The sequence below is a fragment of the Polypterus senegalus genome, chromosome 1, assembly GCF_016835505.1.
Source record: "Polypterus senegalus isolate Bchr_013 chromosome 1, ASM1683550v1, whole genome shotgun sequence".
Lineage (NCBI taxonomy): Eukaryota > Metazoa > Chordata > Cladistia > Polypteriformes > Polypteridae > Polypterus > Polypterus senegalus.
Genome location: NC_053154.1, coordinates 134,537,978 through 134,557,297, shown reverse-complemented (window position 1 = coordinate 134,557,297; position 19,320 = coordinate 134,537,978). Strand labels below are relative to the sequence as shown.

Below are 19,320 nucleotides of genomic sequence, written 5' to 3'. Positions count from 1 at the left end.
GCAATGACTGCAATCAAGCACTTTCTGCAGCTCTGAATGAACAGCCTGCCTTAGTTCGCCTAGGTTTGATGGGTTTCTTTATACAGTGATCCCTCACTATATTGCGCTTCGACTTTCGCGGCTTCACTCCATTGCGGATTTTAAATGTAAGAATATCTAAATATATATCATGGATTTTACACTTGTTTGCAGATTTCTATGGTACATGCTTCCTCATTTGGTTTTCCCAGTTGATTTCATACAAGGGACGTTATTTATGGATGGCTGAGAAACTACCCAATCAGAGCACGTATTACGTATTAAATAAAACTCCTCAATGATATACAATATGCTTCCCACGCGGTGCTTCACATACTTGAAAGCCCGAACAGCACATATTGATTTTTGATTGTTTGCTTTTCTCTGACTCTCTCACTCTCTTTGACATTCTCTGCTCCTGACAGAGGGGTTGTTCACACACTGGCCTAGAGGATATGGATGCTCCTCTTAAAAATGCTGAAAGATTACCTTCACATTGTTCCCTTCCTTGCAGCTGCTTTGTCCGGCGGTGCTTCGCATACTTAAAAGCCCGAAAAGCCCTATTGATTTTTGATTGTTTGCTTTTTTCTCTCTCTGACATTCTCTGAAGAGGAAGATATGTTTGCATTCTTTTAATTGTGAGACGGAACTGTCATCTCTGTCTTGTCATGGAGCACAGTTTAAACTTTTGGCTCTATTAATGTTAAAAAACGTATTTAGAAGGTCGTAAACAGGTTTTCTATGCTCTAACTGCTAAAATATTCGATTTTTAAATAAAGAATCCTACTTCGCGGAAATTCATTTATTGCGGTAGAGTCTGGAACTGATTAACCGCGATAAACGAGGGCCAACTGTAGATAGATGTTAAATTGGAAATAGATCAGGACTCATAGTAGCAGACTACTTAAGAACATTCCAATGTTTGTTTCCAAACATTCTCTGGTGCTCTTAGCTGGTGGAGGATCAATGACCTGCAACTGAGCCAGCTGTCTGATACTGGACGAGTATTTTTCACTCCAGAATGCCTTGATAATCTCCTGATTCCATTGTGCCCTGCACAAATCAAAGGCATGGTAGGGATATTATGTGGTGTTTGTTTGTTTATTTATTGTAAACATTGTTTTGTCTTTTGTGAACAAAGAGCTTCTGTGACTTACAAAAATGCTGCAGTTTAGTTTCAGTTTTGACAGTTTAGTTTTAGTTTTGACTGTGGCTTGTCAGCATGCATTTCAACAAACTCCAACTGGGTTTTTCTTTTTGTCACAAGTAGGATTTTCCTGCACCACCTTCTATGGAACCCAGTTTCATTCAGACAAGCATGGATGGTATGACTTGAAATTATTGTACCTTGACCTTTAACATCAGCTTGAATTTATCTTGATGTTTTTTTCCTTAGTTCTTTCTCCATCATTTGAAATTTCCTTTGGTTCAATTTGAGATGAATTTTCCTCTTGTAGCCATGGCCAGGGAAGTTGGCTACAGTCCCATGGTCCTTAAACCTGTTGATAATATTAGCTGCTGTGGACACAGGAATATGAAGCTCTTTACCTTGGACATGCTTAGCTGTTACCTTCTTCTTTTTCTCCTCTGACAACTCCCTGCTTTTTCTTCTCTTGTTTAAGTTCAGTGTGATTCCCACAATGACACAACATAGCTGAGAGTATTTTGCTTCTTTCAAATAGATAGAGTGACTGATTAGAAGATTGGAGACGCCTCCAATACTAACTAGAGTTAATTATTTTTTTTAAATAATTCTAGCTGATTACCCAGTGGCTTCGCTCACTGAGTGCAAGGGAAAAAAATAAAATGTAGTATTTATAAAATAACTTTTTAAGCAGTAAAACATTTTGATAAAAGAATTTGAAGAACATGTAAGAAGCGTATAAATTATTAAACAGTAAAACATTAACATTTAAGAAGTAAAAATACATTGAGTACTACTGCAGTGGTTTCGGGTAAACTAACTGCTTGACAACCTTGTACTACGTGCCTGTGATTTAAGAGAAAAATTATTCTGAGAAATGTGGATGCTGCCCTTCCGTGCTTAACAGGCAGAAGGTCCAAACAATTCCAATACTTCACATGAAGAGGTCGGTACATCTTCTTAGATGGAAACCCTCCATCTTCTTAAAAAAATTCATCACAAAAGCAACCTTGAATGTTGCAGGGTTTTAGTGATCCAAGCTCACCTTAAGGGACAGTAAGTAGCCTTGCACTGCAATTTACCAAGAGAGTCACTCTTTGATGGCACCGATTACACTCATTCGTGAAGATTTCCACTGTCCAAGGAGCCGACGGGGCACTTGAAGTGTCACAGACAGTGAGAGAAGAGAGGACGCTGCTCGAAACTGCAAAGCTGTAGATCCGGCAGCGCAGCCCGACATTCCATGCCTCCTAGTGTCCACTTTGTTGTCACGACCCCTCGCCGCTGAAGGTGGTCTCATCTTCAGATTGTTTACAACTCAGCAAAGTTAAAAAGTAGAAAAACGCAAAGCTGTTTTCGTCATCTCTTCTACTGTACTATCAAGTACTACCAATTAAAAAAAAAAGTTACAATGTGGCAGTTTCCGTGACAGGCACTTGGACGAATAAATAAAACTTCTCTGTCAGAACGCGCCTGGTGGCGGACAGCTCAGCGCTGGAGTCCACAGAGGAGGGCTGGGAGAGGGCAACGTGGGGCGCACTTCTATGGGATAGATCGGCGTGTTTGTGTTTACTTCTTTTCAATATCAGTAAAATAACTCTCACACAAATAATAACAATTTGTAAAGATGATATAAAAATGGCGTCCAAAAACGAAGTGATTAGTTACGTATGACCACAGAACATATTATAATACAGTAATTTCCGTTTCACATGGTCATACGCAATTTCTGTTTCATACGCGAAAAAATTTTATTTATATATATATATATATATATATACACACACACACATTTTAACTCCTAGATCAAAAGCAAAGTCTGCTCTATGTAATATGGAGAAAGGAATGCCAGATGCAAGTTTCATATTATTTTTTATGGAAAATTGTGATTCTTTTTTAAATAGTGAAAGAGTACCAATACTCTTCGCTGTCCATGTTATATTTATTTATTGTTATATTATTATATTGCTTTGTTACTATATTGCTGTTCTGTTATATTAAACTGAAGTTATGTGAGTGGTTTTAGTTTAATCACTCATGTTTAATCCTTTTTTTCTATCAAGATATATGCTTGAGTTGTTGATTTTTGAACTGATAAAAAGTTGCATACAGTTCTGGATATTTTTATTTACTGGTAAAAATAAAGTATTTTATTTTTTCACCATAAACTGTACTGTATATTAATCACTTTTACTAGGGAAAACTTTTTTTTTTTCTTCTTTTACTAAGGTAATATGCTTGAAAGGTATAATGTGTAGTGTCACATTATTGGGACATAATTTTGGCTACTTAATTAAGAATTGCAATGGAAAAAAAAACAGCACTGTCTTTCTTTTCAGTATAAACGCATATTATGAAAAACAAAGCTTTGACGTTTCTGTATATTTAAGCATTTTTATTGTAATATTGGTTCAAAATGTAGCCTGTAATCTAAACTCGTATACAGATCTGTACCAAAAATAATATACCTTTTGTGAGCAATAAAACTATTTTTGTACTTTTAATATTTTGCATTGAAATATGCAAGTATTTTATTGGAAGTGCATCTATTGCTTGGCAAATTGATTGAAAAACATGACTGAACAAGTGGTTTTTAATTAAATAAACTTTGCAAAGGAAAAAATTGTTAAAGAATGTGATCCTAGTACATATACAGTACTTGCATTGTGTTCCATTTACCTCAGATGTTGGAGTTGGGAATGACATCACACCTAAGTTGACCGCGTTCCAGTAAAACCAATATGGATGTGTCCAGGAAGACCTTCGTTGTGCTTGCTCCACTGAAATAAATAGTTGTAAACAACAATGCATTACAGTGTTTTGCGTATTCACACACCGTAGCAACATGTCCACATATGGAAGTTAGACAGTACTGTGTGTACAAATTATGTATTGAGACACAAATAGTCGTGTCAATAAACAGTATAATACTACATCTTTTACTAAAGTTTGCAGTGTACATTGCCATTTTGAACTTCGTCATGATCTGAAATCGGACAAACTTGGAATTGACAGACTAGCCCTAAGTGTACGAGTAGGAAATACGACTAAAGTGGGTGTTCCAAGCTAAAAATTCCAACTAGGAACTTGGAAATTCTGACTTCCAACTTGAAATGGAACATAGCATTACTGTGTAAGCTAATGAAGTTTAAAAAAATATACAGTATATATATTTAGTAGGATTGTGATAAGTGATGTAAGAAGCCTAGAAGCCAAATGTTTGCTGTTTATTCTTTCTTCTACAAATGTGATAACCACACCCAATAGGATGACAAAACATACTTCTGGAACAAAAAAAAAAAGTCTTTCTTTCTTTCAGTCCAATGCTAAATTCTTCCTTCAGTCCCACTTGACACTTGCTTAATGACACTGGATTTCCTTTCCCGGCACTTGTTAATCTTCTTCTTGGTGTATTCCCTTTTTTCTATCTCTACTCACTTAGGAATCCTCTCTTACAGTGATGCACATTGTTGACAAGCACTGGTTTACTAAGTTTTTTGTTGTATTGTCTGCAGATTGAAAAATTAAAAGAACTATTTTTAAAAGGTGAATTATTTTAGTAGCTGAACATAGCTGGACTCCTAAAAATTAATATACAGTAGTTAAACATTAAAATGTGGGAAATAATGTACTCTGACAAACAGACATTTCCTTTTAGATTTAGCCCTGACATGATAACATTAAGACACTGGATTTTATTATAATCTATTTAAAAAATCGAAGAACTCAGATTACACCATTATCAGCACCAAAACCAGTAAGGTTGGATGAAGTTTCTGATCATTCAAGTGAGGTGTGATACTTTTAGTACTGCAGTATGTTATGGTTATTTATTTATGTGTTTTTTTTTTTTTTTTTTTAATTTTTTAAAAATGCTTTTGTCTTGATCTACTGCATTTGTGTTGTTGTGAGTTGCATTCATTGGGCATCATACAAAAATTTAAGACAAACGAAGAAATCTGTTGCAGTGAAAAGGAAACTAATATGTTTCAGTTACAAAATTTGTGCAGCCTCTTAAGCCTAACTCTGTTGATACAGCATTATGAAACTATGTTGTTGAGTTAAGTGGAGTGTTCAAAGAGCTTTTTAAATGTTCTTCACACTGTAGCTTTTAGGTATTCTACAGTCTGCATATTTTATTTCTAATGCTCACTTCAAACAAAACCTTGAGAATCTTCATTTAGTCTTCATGAGTCCGTAATTAATTTTTCCCTCTCTTAAAATGCAGCGAGTGCAGGACAAGTATTTTTAGCCTTTTTTTAAACACACAGGACAAAATAGTAAATATGTATAGTTAAGTTTTCTGTGTGGGCTTTGGTTTCATCTGAAAGTACTTCTAAAATACTCAGCCAGTTTTAATCAAGAAAGAAACATTTTTTTCTTTGTTCTCTAGATTAATAACGAATAGTGCAAAATTAAAACACAGATTGCAGTAGATGGTTTTAAAAAAAATCCACCATATATCAGATTGATTATACAGTACATCCTACTTATAATAAATAGAACATTTAGGATGGATTTATATCCTGATTTATTTTTTTGTTTTGTTAAAATTATTTTGCATTCTTAAAATGAATTTGAATTTGTCTTGAAGTTGATGCAGCTAGAATTTTATTTATATATATATATATATATAATATATATATATACATATATACATACATACACATATACACACACACACAGATAGGGGGCGCTGTCATTCTCTTGAACCCTCAGACCAGACACCAGATAAAAGTCCAAAATGTTGACTTTTTATTATAATCAAGTGCACAAAGAACTCTCCACTCCACAATACTCCTATACAATAAATCAATAATATAAATCCTCCACTCCCAGACGTGTTGTCACCCTTCGTCCCAACTCTGCTCCACTGTCTGGGATTTCCCACAGTCCTTTATAGTCCTTGACCCAGAAGTGCTTCTGATCCCTCAGTCCATGTGATTACCCAGCATGTCCGAGTCAGCTGACTGCAACCTGTCTGTATTAGTTTGTCGGCGGATCGATCAGTCATTTCCCAGCCCTCCTTACCTTTTTGTGGGGTGAGCGGCGCTTCGCTCGCCTCCCCCTACCCCTTTGGAAAGTCCAAGGCCATCTTCTTGAGGGCAAAGCCGAAAGCAGCAGGACACGGATCTTCTCCTTCCCATAATTCATCGGGTTGGGTCACATGTCCCTTGCCGGCACCCGACATGCGGAAGTCCTTCGTTTTTGTGCTCGTTGGCTCGAACGAGAGCGCACCACAGTCTTCGGGAGTTTCTCCTGCTTCCCGCAGAGCCTCCAGATGATCTTCTTTGAAGTATGTGCACGGGACAAAATGAGTTATTTTAAACAGGTTTTCAATTAAATCACCAGCACATATCTCGAGGTAGTCTTTCTCCGGAGACCTCTTCTGATCCGTGTAGCCGCTCCATAACTCATCCCGAGCGTCGGCCATGATGAGCATGGATCTTCCGCTGTCACTCTGCTTTTCCTTCTCTTCCCCATCATGAACTTGGTAAATCATGGGTTCTGGTGATTTTTCTGTGAGTCGTGATGCTGTCTTCTTAGAGTTTTCTGTCCACAGAAATTTTTCCCCCAGGTCCCAGAGAATCCTGCCGACTACGCCATTGTGACAGATAGGGTGCGCGGTCGTCCCCTTGAACCCTCAGACCAGATGCCAGACACCAGATAAAAGTCCAAAATGTTGACTTTTTATTATAATCAAGTGCACAAAGCACCCTCCACTCCACAATACTCGTATACAATAAATCAATAATACAAATCCTCTACTCCCAGACGCGTTGTCACTCTTCCTCCCAACTCAGCTCCACCGTCTGGGATTTCCCACAGTCCTTTATAGTCCTTGACCCAGAAGTGCTTCTGATCCCTCAGTCCATGTGATTACCCAGCACTTCCGGGTCAGGTGAAAACTCCTCTTTTTCTTCAGCCCGGAAGTACTTTATTTCTTCTGTCCTCGTGACTGTGAAGTGTTTCCGGTCTATACTGAACATACGAGTCCTTTAGCCTCCCTGTAGCATCCTCTGGTGGCCCCCACGGTATCCAGCAGGGCTGTGAAGGGAAACTCCAATGTCCATGATGCCGTGCTGGAATTCGGGGCATCTCCTCCTGGCAGGGAGGGCTCCACCTGGTGGCTTGGGGGTATTGGCCGAAATAAGCTGCCGGCCATAGTCCACAATATGTAAATGTGTTTGTAAGTGATTAACTATACAGTAAAATAAATGACTATACATTTTGTAACCTTCTTCTGTAACAAGTCTTCCTAAACAGTCCCCCAAGACTGATGTTACTCGTGTGATGATCTCTTTTCCAAGTCGCTTTCGATAAAAGCATCTGCTAAGCAAATAACAAACAAAATATAATAAGTAAAAATAACAGTTAAAAGTAATTTGGGACAATGAAAACATACAAATTTCTTATGTGTTTGTTTATCAAAAACAAAACATCACACACTGTGTTTCTGAAAGAATCTTTAATAGTTTATTAGGATGCGCATGTTGCTTGTATGCATGTATTGTTTTGATGGACTTTGCCTTTCAGAGGGAAACCAGTCCTTTTCCACTCTAGTTTCTTATTCTACATCTGAATATCTCTCTCTCTCTCTCTCTCTCTCTCTCTCTCCTATATTTGGCTCATCTTAGATTACCAAGGATTCACTTTTATCAGTTTTTCTGGCAACTAGCAACACTCAGACCTCTGGTCTTTCAAGAAAGGTGGTGCATGAAACTTATTTCATGGTGCACTCTCATGAAACACAGCATTCCAGGTCACTCTCCACTGAGGTTGCTGTCTGTGCCGCTGATCAATTGAGACTAATATAAAGGTTCAATTCCCAGGAAGTTGCAATTTTTTTGTGTGACAGAAAGACAGCCCTTTGCATGATAGACAATCAGACAACCATTTGTTGAGTTTTATATTTACTTCTTAATGGAATAACAATTAAAGGAATGTTCTTTTTACTGTTGAGTTTGTATTGCAAATGCTTTACTTTTACCAACAAGCATAAAAAAAAAACTGTAGGAACTATCTATAATACAGTACATCATACTACACAAATACTGGTTATATTTTTATTACTGTATATTTTTTTAATATTACTGGAATGGTTTTAATTATTCACAAATCAGTCATGCAAAACAGAAGTTTAATGTTTAATTTGGTTAATTTTTGACAAAGGTTCGTAGACAGCATATGGACAGGTGTGTAAACTTTCTTGTGGAAGAGCTCAAGGCAGCTGATTATCAGGAGGCTCAGAATAGAATCTTTTTTGTGTCAGCTAAAGAAGTACTCAATACAAGAATGCACAAAGCTCAAGGCATGCCAGAAGGAGGTAAGTAAAATTATAAATAGCTTAATATTAAAAGTAGCATGCTAACTGCTGTAAATATACTACATGTGAGAGGCTATGAAGTTGTTTATATACGGTTATATTTCTTGACAGATATAAATATTCAGTGCTCATTGTTCAATAAGCATAAAGTTAGAATTTGAGAAGATGAACATGGGGTAGAATTACAGAATAATGTTTTTTGTTTCTTTATTTCTGAGCATTATACCCATGTTTGTACCTAATTGACTAGGTAAAAGTGACTATATTTGATTAGTGAAATAAGTTTCATTTATGTAAAACTAGTGTTTCTTGCAAATTATTCAGAAGCAACAACTATATATCTATGGTTCACTAACATTCCTAAAATATTATTTTCATATGCTTTATTTGCTCTTTTTTTATGGAGGAAGGCCTAGATATTTTATTTATACCTTTTTACTTTGTATTCTTTTATTTATCCCTCATTTTTTCATTTACTGTAATTGTTTTTTTCTGTCACATCTCCACAACATCACCCTTAATTGTTACAATATACAGTGCCCATTCATCCATCCTTTAATCGCTATACTGGCAACATTTGTCTGGAACTAACTCTGAACTCTTTATTCTTAAGCACATTTACATACCTTTTCTCATTTTTACAGGGCCTTAAAAACTTAGAGCTTTAATCAATTTAAAATGTCATTTGGAATTTATAGTGAAACAGAAGTACCTGGACTAAAAGGTTTTTAGGTACCTGTGCAAGTAATGTTATGCTTAAATGAACACATTCACACTATTTACCAAAACAGGAAGTACAATGCCAAAATTGCCAGACGCTTCACTACCGTCTGAATTTTGCTTTTAGGTGGTGCTTTAGCTGAGGGATTTCAGGCAAGATTGCAAGAGTTCCAGAGTTTTGAACAAGCGTTTAAGGTAAGTTAGGAGCAAAAATGTTGCTTGTTCTTCATTTTCATTTAACTTTATTGGGATGCTTTGCTATCACTATTTTTATATTATCGCTTTATCATGCTAAGGCAAGTTTTCTCCGATATGTAAACTTAGATAAGCTACATATGATAATATGCAAGTAATGAAACAAAATAACAGTTCACAACTTTAATATTAATAAATTACAATTAATGTTTAAATAACACCAATCTCAAGGTTTCCACTGCTGATTTACTCTAATTCCTTATTGTGTGTTTGACTGGAAAATCAAACTATATAGTATCTAATACAGACAGAAACGATTTAAAGTGTTATAAAATGGCCAGATTGTGGTATGTAAACACTTGTAGATATTTATTTTTGTATACATTTTACCTCTGGTTTAACGCTGTTTTGGGTTTATCTTTGACGGTTTATTAATGTGTCGCTATCATTTTATTCTGACACCTCTTAACAGTTGCTGCTTTGTCAGACTTCTGTCTTCACTGCTGAAGTTCAGATTGGCTTCGGTGAGGTGTAATTGTAGTTTTCCATTTAACTTATTTTTACCATTTAGCCAAAAAACTGTGTTTTTTTTTTTAATTTTAAATATTGTTTCTCTTGAAATAAAATGTGCTTATTAATTTAGCATTGATATTTTTAACATCATCTATTTTCTTATTTACTTATTAATTATAGTAACAGTGTTTGTAAAACATCATATTATGTTATTTATATTTCTTTCTTGGAATGATAAACCAAAAATGTTGGAAACTAAAGGAAGCATTCTATTCAGATTATGTATATCATAATTTTTGCTTGTTTACAAATCTATTTGCAGTATCATAAATTGTTTAACATAATCTGTTTTTACAAAATATAGATTTTTAAAATAAATGCATACAAGTTCAAGACAGGTATAATTCCTATATATACAAGAATATTATAATTCGTTGTTTTCTTAAGCAGACAGACATGGTGGCATCTACAGCTTAGTATATTAGTTCAGTATAAAACTACTGCTTATTTGAAGCCAACAAACACTGTGACATAAACATCAATGCTCAAAAACACTGATCTGTAACTTCATAATATATCTTGCATATACATTATGTGATGTCTCTACATCATTATGCTGTGGGGCCAATGCCCTAAACTAGATTCAAGAAAAAGTCATTAGGTCTGTGTATGTGTTTGTATGCTTAAAAATGGTTTTACCCATTCACTTAATTTTCTACATACTTTCATTTCATGCTGTATTTTGCCAATATTTGCCAAAGACCCTCTCCTTTAAAGAGGAAAAAAATATCTTTCCCTCTTTTTTTTTTATATATATATATTTTTACAGTTAACAGTATGTGCCACCACATGGCATTTTACAGAGCAAATGAAAGTATGATACCATGTCAGATAAACATAATATAAACTGAAAACAGGTAATGAAAATAAAAAGCAAACAATACTAGGGAGAGAAGCTTGGATGGGTTCAAAAATATTCCTGAGCCATTTTAACAGCAAGAGTATTATTGTTTAGTACAAAGTATATTCAAGGGTATAGTTTTCATAGCCAGTAGTCAGTGTATAGTAAGTACAGTGGTGCTATCAGTATTACAGTGAAGAAGAGCATTGTTTTTTGTGTATTTTTGTTTTTTTTAAATAAAGAAAAGAAAGATTTAATTTTGTACTTAATCTTTAGCATATACAGATCCTCAAAAGTAGACTTAATGGTAAAGCATTCACTCGTTCCGATTTAATTACAGATTGCACACTAGCCCCATTCTCCAATCCCCACCCCCCACATCATTGTAACATACTGTAAAAGTATATTTAATTTTTAAACTGCCTTTAATTTTTTGCTTTTGAACATAATTATTCCTTCATCATTTTTGTGTTTGGTATGAGTTTTTATTTTTAAACAATCAGCTATGACTGATTTTCAGGATTTACGGATTTTGGGTAAAAAGATGTTGGAAAATTATTTTAGCATTCTGGTGTGCTTTTTTTCTTGTTTAACTTCATTTTTTTATATAATTTTTGGGTACAGGCATACTGAAATATGCTTATTTTGTCCTGTTAAACTGGCAGCAGTATGTCTGTATCTTCAAAGTTTATTTACTGTTTTAGTTGCTTTAGTTTGGTAGCAATGTCACAGTAATGTGTTATGGCCTCACAGGAGTGTATCTCACAGTCAGCAGTGAAAACAAAGTTTGAGCAGCACACATTCACAGCTAAACAGATCATGAAGAATGTGAAAGCTATCATGGATGCAATCAATTTTGCAGCTATTGACAAACGGTGAGTCTTTAATGAGTGTATTTTATTTAGCACTTTTCTCCCTCATCTTCTTCTGTTTTGTGTTTCATTAGCCTCATGAATATAATGGCTCTGTTGACACCAAATATTAAATTAAAAGTTTTATTTACACTGCTCTCTGATTAGAGAACACTCTTTCACTTCATCCTGCATCAGAATCTTCTTCAAGAGATTATCATTCATCTTTTTCCTTGGGCTGTTTTGTCCATTGCGGGATAGCAGTGATTGCTCAATCAGTCTGTCTGTATTTTATGTAAGATATTATACTGCAAGCTTTTTTAAAATTCAGAGGAATTGGGAGGTTTTTGAATTCACAGAAGCTAATAATTCTAACAGCATTGAATGTCTATTGACACAGACATGAGGTGTGGGAATTTTCATCCACCGGACAATCCTTTTTATATTTTCTGAGACAACAGCAGATGTTTAAGGTCAATAATGTGGTGAAGGGGAGATTAAAAGAAACTAAAATAGGTATGTGTTACATACGTGCCCAACTCAGTTGATAAAGCACTTATTATCAAAGCTTTAGCAATGATTCTAACATGAGCGCACATAAACTAATGTCAGGGGATTTTAATTGTATGTGGGATCCTATTTTAGATTAGTAAAACAGTTAGATCAGCATTATCCAAAACTGCTACAACATTCTTAAAGTTCATGAAGGATTATAACCTTTCAGACCAATGGAAGTTTCTTAATCCTTACTCAATGCAAATTTCCTTCATTTCAACAGTACATTTTAGTTATTCACAAACTATTTTCTTGTTGGCTACAACCTTTGCCATTACTTAAATCTTGTAAATATGTTGCAGTTGTTATCTCTGAACATGTTCTCCTTATTTTGGAATTCAAATCACTAGACTCTACTGATACAACATATAGTTGGCACCTGAACCCTTTAACCCCAGGGGAATGATGACTTAATTAATTTATCACTGCTCAAATTAATTTTTATAGAGACTGCAATGCAAACAGTTTCATACTATTCTGAGTAAAAATGTACTTAGAGAAAAAGTACTTTAGAAACTGATTGTTGTACTTACTACAGGTTAGAACTAGTATAGATAAAATCTCAAAAACTGACTGTCAGCTATCCTGGGCGAATACAGGTGAGCTGAGATGAAAGGCCATTAATAAGTCAGCATATCGTGGACTAGAATGTAGGTTCAAGAAAGCACTTTCTGACCTAATTACTGATGTATCCTTTCTTTGTTTGCATGAAACTACATTTGTGGAATCAAAAAATGCTGATAGGAACAAAGGTGTGCTGGGCTGGAATGGGGGCTGAATGTTCCTAAGCTGATTAGGAAGTACACAAGCGTTCATAAATGAGATGTCTCATGAACCATTACAATTGGATAAATGAGGCCTCTCTCTCTCTCTCTCTCTCTCTCTTTCTTTATGCCGCCCATAAAGCTGACCAAGCCATCGCATGGCCTATGCAGGGAGTAAGTGGGGACAAAGTCCAAGCTGGACCAGAGACAGAGCCACTTAGTAGTAAACTTATGGATGCAAAATGAGTTGCTTTTTAGGTTGAAATGGTATCTTTGTCACACTCATTTTACTTTGTTTATTATTTTGGGCATATTATCTATAACACATGAATAACTTTTTCTCCTGCCTGTTGTGGTCCTTTATCTAGTTGCCTGGGGTTACACATGTAAAAGAAAGGGGGAATACCAACTTACAATAGCAGTCGGCCCTAACAGTAAGTGTGTTTACATGCTCACACATAACCGGGTTAAGGTGGAAATGTGTTGTTTTTTTTTTGTTTTTTTTTAAAAGCTGTGTTTACCCCCCTCTTTCCCTATATACCCCTTCACTAGGCCTTTTTCATCCAGTCCCATTGTTTCTGTTATCAGTGCTATGCTGATGATATGCAGCTGTGCCTCTCATTCCCTGCAGAGGGCTACAGAGTATCGGCTAGAACCTCTGCATCTGTTGCTGATATTGCATCATGGATGAAGGATCACCATCTCTAGCTCAACTTGGCCAAGTTCATCTGTCTATTCAGCTATCCATCTCTGTTCTGCTTGGTTCATTATCACTAACACCTGCCAAGTTAGTATGCAACCTTGGGGTAGTGATTGATGACTAGCTGTCCTTCAAGGACCATGTTGCTATTGTCTCTTGGTCTTGCAAATTCAGTCTGTACAATATCCACAAGAGTATGCAGTACAACTCCTACTCAAGGCTCTGGTCTTGTCATGGCTGGACTACTGCAACTCTCTGCTGGCAGAAGTACCAGCATGTATCACCAGGCTGCTGCAAATGATTCAAAATGCAGTTGTAGTTTTGGAGTTCAACCAGTTGAGGTGGACACATGTAACTGCTATTCTGATTACTACACTGGCTTCCTGTAGTGGCATGTATGAAGTTCAAATCCTTGATGCTTGCTTACAGAGTAGTCTGTTGTTCTGCATCTATGTATATGGGTACACATGAGGTCCTATGCTCCTTCTCCTACTCAGATCTGCTGATGAATGGTGTCTGGTGATGCCACTTCTGCTTGGTATCAAATCTCAGTTCAGACTCTTCATGTGTAACTCCTGGCTGGTAGAACATGCTGCCCACCTCCAATGGAAACTCCTGACTCCTCCATTCGAAACTCTGACTCTTCCAATTTGTTCAAGAAGTGTTTGCTTGATGATTTTCTAAGTGATAGCTGTTATGTTTTGAATATGTTGGAATTATAACTAGCTTATATTTTCTTTTCAGCTTTTCACTTGTGGAAATCAATTCGTACCCTTGTCCTGTAACACTTGTTCCACACAGTCTTTAGACTAATGTTACTTGATTATGGTGACCTCCTTTTTTTTTTTTTAAGTCACTTTGGATAAAATAATCTGCAAACAAATAAATGTAAATGTAGGTAATCTTTTGGACTTCTCCTTTGTCAAAATCCTCTGTTGTCATTGCACTAAGCAAAAAAGAGTTAAACGTCATCATTGGTCACTGTGAATCCGGAAATAAGCAATGTCAAGCCTGTGATCATTTCCATGGGTTTTTTAACTATGTTTACTCAAATGATGCTTTATTTATAGATTTCTTTTATTGGATTACACGCATCATTCTCTTTTCTGCTTAGCTGTGTTTAAAAGAGCCGTGCAGAGGACCCAGTATGTATTCTTCTTTATTTTGCGTTGTAATGTGCAGAACTTCTTCAGAATTTGGCAAGATTTCACTAATGTTATTTTTAATATTAGAATTACCAAAGCCTACAAAAAAACTTGTAATCCCGGCCCACCTTAAATCCCTTTGCACCTCTCCGTCAGCGTCTTTTGTGTTGTAAATGTGTCAATCAACACAAGCAGCAAAGCTGCCTGCTATTCCATCCCCCCCATCTACCGCAGCAGTTCAATTCGCAAAGAAGGTTCTCAGTGCTCCGTATTTATCTTGGAGTGAAGTGCTGGAGTTGTAGAGAGTAAATAATATATCGTCATTTGGAATACAAACATGTGTGTTCCGTGTCTACAACAACCTATGTAAATACATTGTTAAAACAGAAACGGTTTTCATGTTTTAGTAATAATTGACAAAATGTAGACATGAAATGTATAATGTGTGAAGCCTGAAGTCCAAATATCAAATATACACTTTCACAAAAGGTACAAGTATAACAAAACAAGTGTGCTTTTATTCAAGAATATAACTGCAGAAAAAGAACTCTCGTTAGGGTGTGACATTGACACACTCCTAATATGACCGCTTTGGTGGTGTAGTGGTAAGAACATCTGACTCGTAATCAAGACATTAAGTAATCAATGCTCAGTATTTATCTTGGAGTGAAGTGCTTAAACTGAACTGCTGAATTTCTGCTTCTACAAAACTCTTATTGTTTTAGTTAATAAAGAGTTTGTATAACACAGTGGGCCTTTTTTATTACTAATTAGCTGTTTATTTCTGATTGAACAGTCTGATTAAATCATAATTTTGGTATATTTAAACCTGCATTTTAAAACTATGTCTGTAATGATATATATATGGAATAAACACAACTTAATTTTAAAAAGATATAAATGGTAAAATGTTTGAATTTTAAAATGCTGAAGTTTGCTAACCTATGAAAAAAGAAAAATTCTGAGCGTTTCTGTCTTTACACACTAAATGTAGAAACAAATACAAAATGTTTATTTAAATGAAGAAATGAGAAAAATTGAAAAAAGTTGTCTCTTTAACCCTTAACTACTGATGCTGGTGTATATTGTACACCAATCTCAGTTGTTTTTGTCCAGCGTCCTTTTACTTAAACCTACAGGCAGCATCTGCCATCTATCCTTAGCTTGATTAACTATATAAGTTCAGTGTCGCAATGGTTTCTCTCCAGCGTTCCCCCAGCCGGTTTTATAAATGAATGCATGCTGGCAAGTTCCATATGGTGCATTTGGTACACTGTGTGGGTACTTACATATATATGATAACAGAGCGATGTTCTTCTTGCAGTGACATTCAGCATTCAACAACTGAAATGAATTGTGATACATGTGCAAATTCTGAAGTGGATGAAAGTGTGACCGATGATGAATGAGCACTATAGAAGTGGATCAGGTTTATTTTCAGATAGTCTTACTCTGTGTCATACTATTCCGTAGTATGGTATTAAGTTACATTAAAAACATGTTAAATTTAAAATTATTGCAAAATTTTATATTACAACCTCACAATGTGCATATACATAGCCATTTTAACACTGGTGCATAAATTACACCACGCAAGTACTTATGAGATGAGAAATGGTGTGAGTAGTAAGGGTTAACATTATTGTGAAGCATTTTAAAACATTTTAATTTATGAAAGTGTGCTGTGTAAATGAACATTATTGTTGTTAAACAGATTTCATAAAGTACAGCTAGTACTCTCAGAGTAAAAATTCAAAATTTGTCAATTCCAGATCTGTTTAATTATCAGCCATTTGGAGAAATTATACCACCTTACATTTTATACAAGGATAGCGGGATATCTCCAAGAATATTTAGACCAATTACATAATTGTGTTCCGCAAACTGAATCACATCAGAAATCTTTCATACATAAAAACTGATAAATCTAGTGATTCATGGGTAAAATTCAATATTTTATTAATCCCTACATTTCAAAATGTAAACATCCCAAAATTTGACTCAATTTTACTCAATCATTTATGATAAATATTGTGCTGATACTCTTTCCATGGGCTATCCAAGAGAAGAAAATTAATGAAATATATTGTTATGTAAATGGGTTTTGAAATTATATGAATTTCTGTGGGAAGTAGGGGTTTGTTTTGTTGTATTCAGCCATTTTGTTTTGTACATGCAATGGATATAAAACTGATTTTAGGGCTGGACATGGGGTTTTGCAAGTACTTTATCTCAAACATTTGAACTTCCTTTTTAAAATATCCCAGCCTTTGTCTAAGGAGGAAACCCTTGTGTTTGTCTTCCCTAATCCTGATGTGGCCCATTTTTATGTGTGTTTACTATTAATCAAAAATGTATTGTTTATATAAAAATTGCTTTCTATTTTTTATACTTTGTTAAATCTGTATTTGTAATAACCACATTTTCTTGTAGAGTATAATAATGTGTAAGATGGCCTCTTTTTGTTTAGGAAACAGTCAGAGGATATGAAGGAAAATATTTTAAGCAACCTCAATTATGTTCACAATCAGATAAACAGACTCACTGAAGATGTTAAGAATAAAATTCTCAAGATTTCTGAAGAAGTGGAAACAAAGGTAATGGAAAACTGCCCAGACATTTTAGTTACTGTTTTTCCAAATTAGCAGTGGACATTTGAAAAATTTGGCAAGTGGATACATAATCATAATTTAGAATGTTGTGGGATAACTAAAGAGTTACAGAAGTTGTTTAACTTAAAGTGTGTCAGAAGACGGCCTATATCATATGTATCTCTAGAGTACTAAATAAATATCATAGATGGAAGAATCCAGAGTTAGGGAATGGAAATTGCACAAAATAGGGTATGGTAGCTTACCTTATTATAGGGTAAGCTTCTCTTTTTATTCATGATCAAGAGTCCTTGTCAATACCAAATGTTTTTTAATGCACCCCAAACTGACTTGTTTACAAGTTGATTCCCTCTGCCTACTCAATTTTATCCAACTTGAGGCTCTTTACATCACTACATTTACTACTGTTGCCGAGGAAATGTTTTTGTTCAGTACCTAAATAGATATTCTGGAGTTTGTTTTACTAATTGTGCTACATGTTTTCATCTTTACATCAGATGATTGTTGTGTTTTTTTAGTTTGCTTTTAAATATTTTGTCATCCTCCTCTTTAGGTTTCTAATGCAATAACCGATGAGATTTGTCATCTTTTTGTTTTGGTTGAAGAATTCCATGGAGATTTTTACCCATCACCCCAAGTGTTAAAAGCATACAAGACTGTAAGTCTTCAAAGAAAAAACAAAATAAAAATAAAAAATGTTATAAGTGACTGTATATGCATATTACAATCTATCTTACTCTGTCATTTATACAGGAAATCAACAGACACATTGAGGAAGGCATGGGGAGGAATCTGACTGACCGGTGTAGCAATGCAATACATGCCACAGTTCAGAGTGCCAAGCTGGATATGATGGGTATTATGAGACTGTTATATATTTGCATGATCAATGATTCTTTTTATAGTTACCATTCATCCTTTAGTGCATGGCCAAAAATTGAAGTTTCTTTTTAATGGTTGGCATCTGAAGTACAGCAGGGATCGTAAAGTAATTTTGTTGTAAATCTTTTTTTTTTTTTTTTTTCTTCCTTAAACCTAGAGGTGCTGATTAAACTCCCTTAACGTTTGTGGTTAAAATATTACAAATTTATGCCTAAATGCATTAATTTAATGCAGTTAATTTGACCGCACTTCATAGTTAATGAAACAGTGCCAAATGAATCCAAGTCTGTTGGTAACGCTTGATTGTTACCTGTTTCTTAATAATGGTATTCATCCATCTTCTATACGAATAGATTTGCCACTCATCCCTTTTAATATTGGATCATTCCGTGTTGAAACATAAAATACAGTTTACCATTATTGAATCAATAAGGGACACAATTTGACCAGTATTTTCATGCACTTCGTTTCATATATATACTAGCTTTTTAACACTAGAGTCCCTGAAGCCTACAAAAAAGTCGTAATCTCCGGCGAACTTAAATTCCTTCTCACCTCTCCATTAGCATGTTTTGTTTTGCAAATGTGTCAATCAGCACAAGCAGCAAGCAACCTGCTTTCCCTTTCCCCCACACCACCGCAGCTCAAGTGGGACAAAAAGTTCTCCCAGCTCAATTCTGTTTATTTGGGTGCAAGTTGCCTAGGGGTTGTATAGGGTAAATAATATATCGCTGTTTGGAACACATGCATTTCATGTGTGTTCCGTGTCTACAATGATCTGGGTAAATGTAGGACGACGAAATACGAGCTAAGAAATGTTGAGCACATAGCTAAAAACAAACCTTTTTCATGTTATAGTACTTTCACCTTTACGCCTGGTGCAACTGCATTGTTCTTATGTGTGAGTGGACGTTTCTTGCAGGGAGGTCTTCTGTTTTCTTTCTCTGATGGAGAACCCTCATCCTCATCTGAGTTCAAATCTGTTTATAGCAT

The 19,320-nt window shown here is 35.3% G+C and overlaps 1 protein-coding gene across 3 annotated transcripts in view; it reads left to right on the top strand.

The window, feature by feature from the left end:
• LOC120532559 (mitofusin-1-like) overlaps positions 1 to 19,320 on the top strand; it is a 55,736-nt gene that overhangs the window by 24,496 nt on the left and 11,920 nt on the right. For all 3 annotated transcript variants that reach the window (XM_039758662.1, XM_039758653.1, XM_039758672.1), the window contains exons 8-13: positions 8,336 to 8,489; positions 9,337 to 9,404; positions 11,572 to 11,693; positions 17,304 to 17,430; positions 17,999 to 18,103; positions 18,199 to 18,301. In XM_039758662.1, the coding sequence (XP_039614596.1) occupies positions 8,336 to 8,489; positions 9,337 to 9,404; positions 11,572 to 11,693; positions 17,304 to 17,430; positions 17,999 to 18,103; positions 18,199 to 18,301 (679 nt within the window). The remainder of the gene's footprint in view (positions 1 to 8,335; positions 8,490 to 9,336; positions 9,405 to 11,571; positions 11,694 to 17,303; positions 17,431 to 17,998; positions 18,104 to 18,198; positions 18,302 to 19,320) is intronic.